Source organism: Galeopterus variegatus, unplaced genomic scaffold (genome assembly GCF_000696425.1).
Source record: "Galeopterus variegatus unplaced genomic scaffold, G_variegatus-3.0.2 Scaffold2772, whole genome shotgun sequence".
NCBI lineage: Eukaryota > Metazoa > Chordata > Mammalia > Dermoptera > Cynocephalidae > Galeopterus > Galeopterus variegatus.
The window spans coordinates 223,635-225,728 of NW_007728883.1; the positions used below are offsets into that span (position 1 = coordinate 223,635).

A 2,094-nucleotide genomic window follows, 5' to 3' on the forward strand; every position below is an offset into this window, starting at 1 on the left:
GAAGACATTACATTAAGGATTTTGATGGAATTATAAGACAGTAAGTGAATGTTTCCTATTTGTTAAATAAAAAAATTATTTATTCTATCTTACAGTAAATATACTTGATATATATAGGATTTTCTCATATTATCTTCACAATTAGACCCAAAATATTAATATAAAAAATAAAATTAATAATTAACTAATTAATAATTTAAATAAACATATTTATTTGCTAAAAGATTATCAATTGATTCTTATATCATAAAAAGAGTAATAGGTTGTTACTTTAGTTTTCTAATTTCCCCTTTTACCCTTTGATGTAATTAACATCATCCATTTTTCTTTTTAGGTGATAGTATCCTCTAATATACACATGATGAAAAAAGACAGAAAAATGCATGTTTCATATGATTTGTTTCAACAAAAAGATAATATTATTTTGCATAAATTGGACACAAAGGAAGTATTCTTGATTTTATTCACCATCCCTCAGTGATGTGGCTCATTGTATGACAATTTCCCAACTTCTGCTAGATTTAAAATAAGAGAACTAATAAATAAGGTGGACTCACAAATATGAATTAAAACATAATTCAAACAAGATAGTAAAAAGAAAATTGTCACAGATTGTGGGAAGATATTTTAGAATTGTATCAATGATGGTGATACAGATTATGATTAATCATATCTATCATCTTCCTTTAATTTTATTTTCACCTAAATATCTTTAAAAGTAGAGAAAAGGAGGATGAGGAGGCAAAGAGAGAGAGAGAGACAGAGAGAGATGAACCACACAGTGATCACAGAGTTCATCCTCGTAGGTCTTTCTGATAATCCTGACCTTCAGATTATGATTTTTCTCTTTTTATTTATCACATATATTTTAAGTGTCACTGGAAACCTGACTATCATCATCCTAACCTTGGTGGACTCCCATCTGCAGACACCTATGTATTTTTTCCTCCGGAATTTCTCTTTCTTGGAAATCTCATTTACAACTGTATGTATTCCCAGGTTTCTGGGGGCAATTATTACCAGGGATAAGACCATTTCCTATGACAACTGTGCAGCTCAACTCTTCTTTTTTATCTTCATGGGGGTGACTGAGTTTTACATTCTGACTGCCATGTCCTATGACCGCTATGTTGCCATCTGTAAACCTCTTCATTACACAACCATCATGAACAAGAAACTCTGCACCCTGCTTGTGCTATGCGCCTGGCTGGGTGGGTTTCTGACCATTTTCCCACCCCTAATGCTTCTCCTCCAGCTGGATTACTGTGCTTCCAATATCATTGATCACTTTGCATGTGACTATTTTCCACTCTTACAACTATCTTGCTCAGATACATGGCTCCTAGAAGTAATTGGCTTTTACTTTGCTTTGGTTACTTTGTTATTCACTTTAGCACTAGTGATTTTATCTTATATGTACATTATCAGGACTATTTTGAGAATTCCATCTGCTAGTCAGAGAAAAAAGGCTTTCTCCACCTGTTCCTCTCACATAATTGTTATTTCTATTTCTTATGGAAGCTGCATATTCATGTATGCTAATCCCTCTGCAAAAGAAAAGGCATCATTGACAAAAGGAGTAGCTATTCTTAACACTTCTATTGCCCCTATGCTGAACCCCTTCATTTATTCCCTGAGGAATCAGCAAGTAAAACAAGCCTTCAAAGACATGGTCCATAAAGTAGTATTTTTTGCAAATAAGTGAATCTTTTTGTCAAAAATAAAGGACACCATAAAAAGCAATTAAATAAAATCTTGAAATTCCTAAATACCTTATAAGTATCATTGCTCTCTTATAGTTTCCTTATATGCCACATTATAGTTAAATCGATATTTTCCAGTCCATTTCTTCTACTTCCTTACCCAAGTTTCTCCAGTGAATTTTTTACTGATATATTTTAATATATAGTAATGGTTACTTCTCCTACAGAATTTTCTGGGAATATATATTTATTTATGACATACTCTATGATACGATATGGCAAAATAGTTTTAATTCTGGTTATATCAGTCCTTAGAAGGCAAATATGTTATCATGTTGTACCTCAAATGTAGAGTTTCAAACTTTGTGTAATTTTTTTTCTGTATTTTCAA

The 2,094-nt window shown here is 31.9% G+C and overlaps 1 protein-coding gene across 1 annotated transcript; it reads left to right on the forward strand.

Annotated features, from left to right (window-relative positions):
• The first annotated feature begins 769 nt into the window (after positions 1–769).
• On the forward strand, positions 770–1,705 carry LOC103598893 (olfactory receptor 6C3). The gene has a single exon (XM_008582955.1). The coding sequence runs from the start codon at positions 770–772 to the stop codon at positions 1,703–1,705; it is 936 nt and encodes a 311-aa protein (XP_008581177.1).
• The last annotated feature ends 389 nt before the right edge of the window (positions 1,706–2,094 follow it).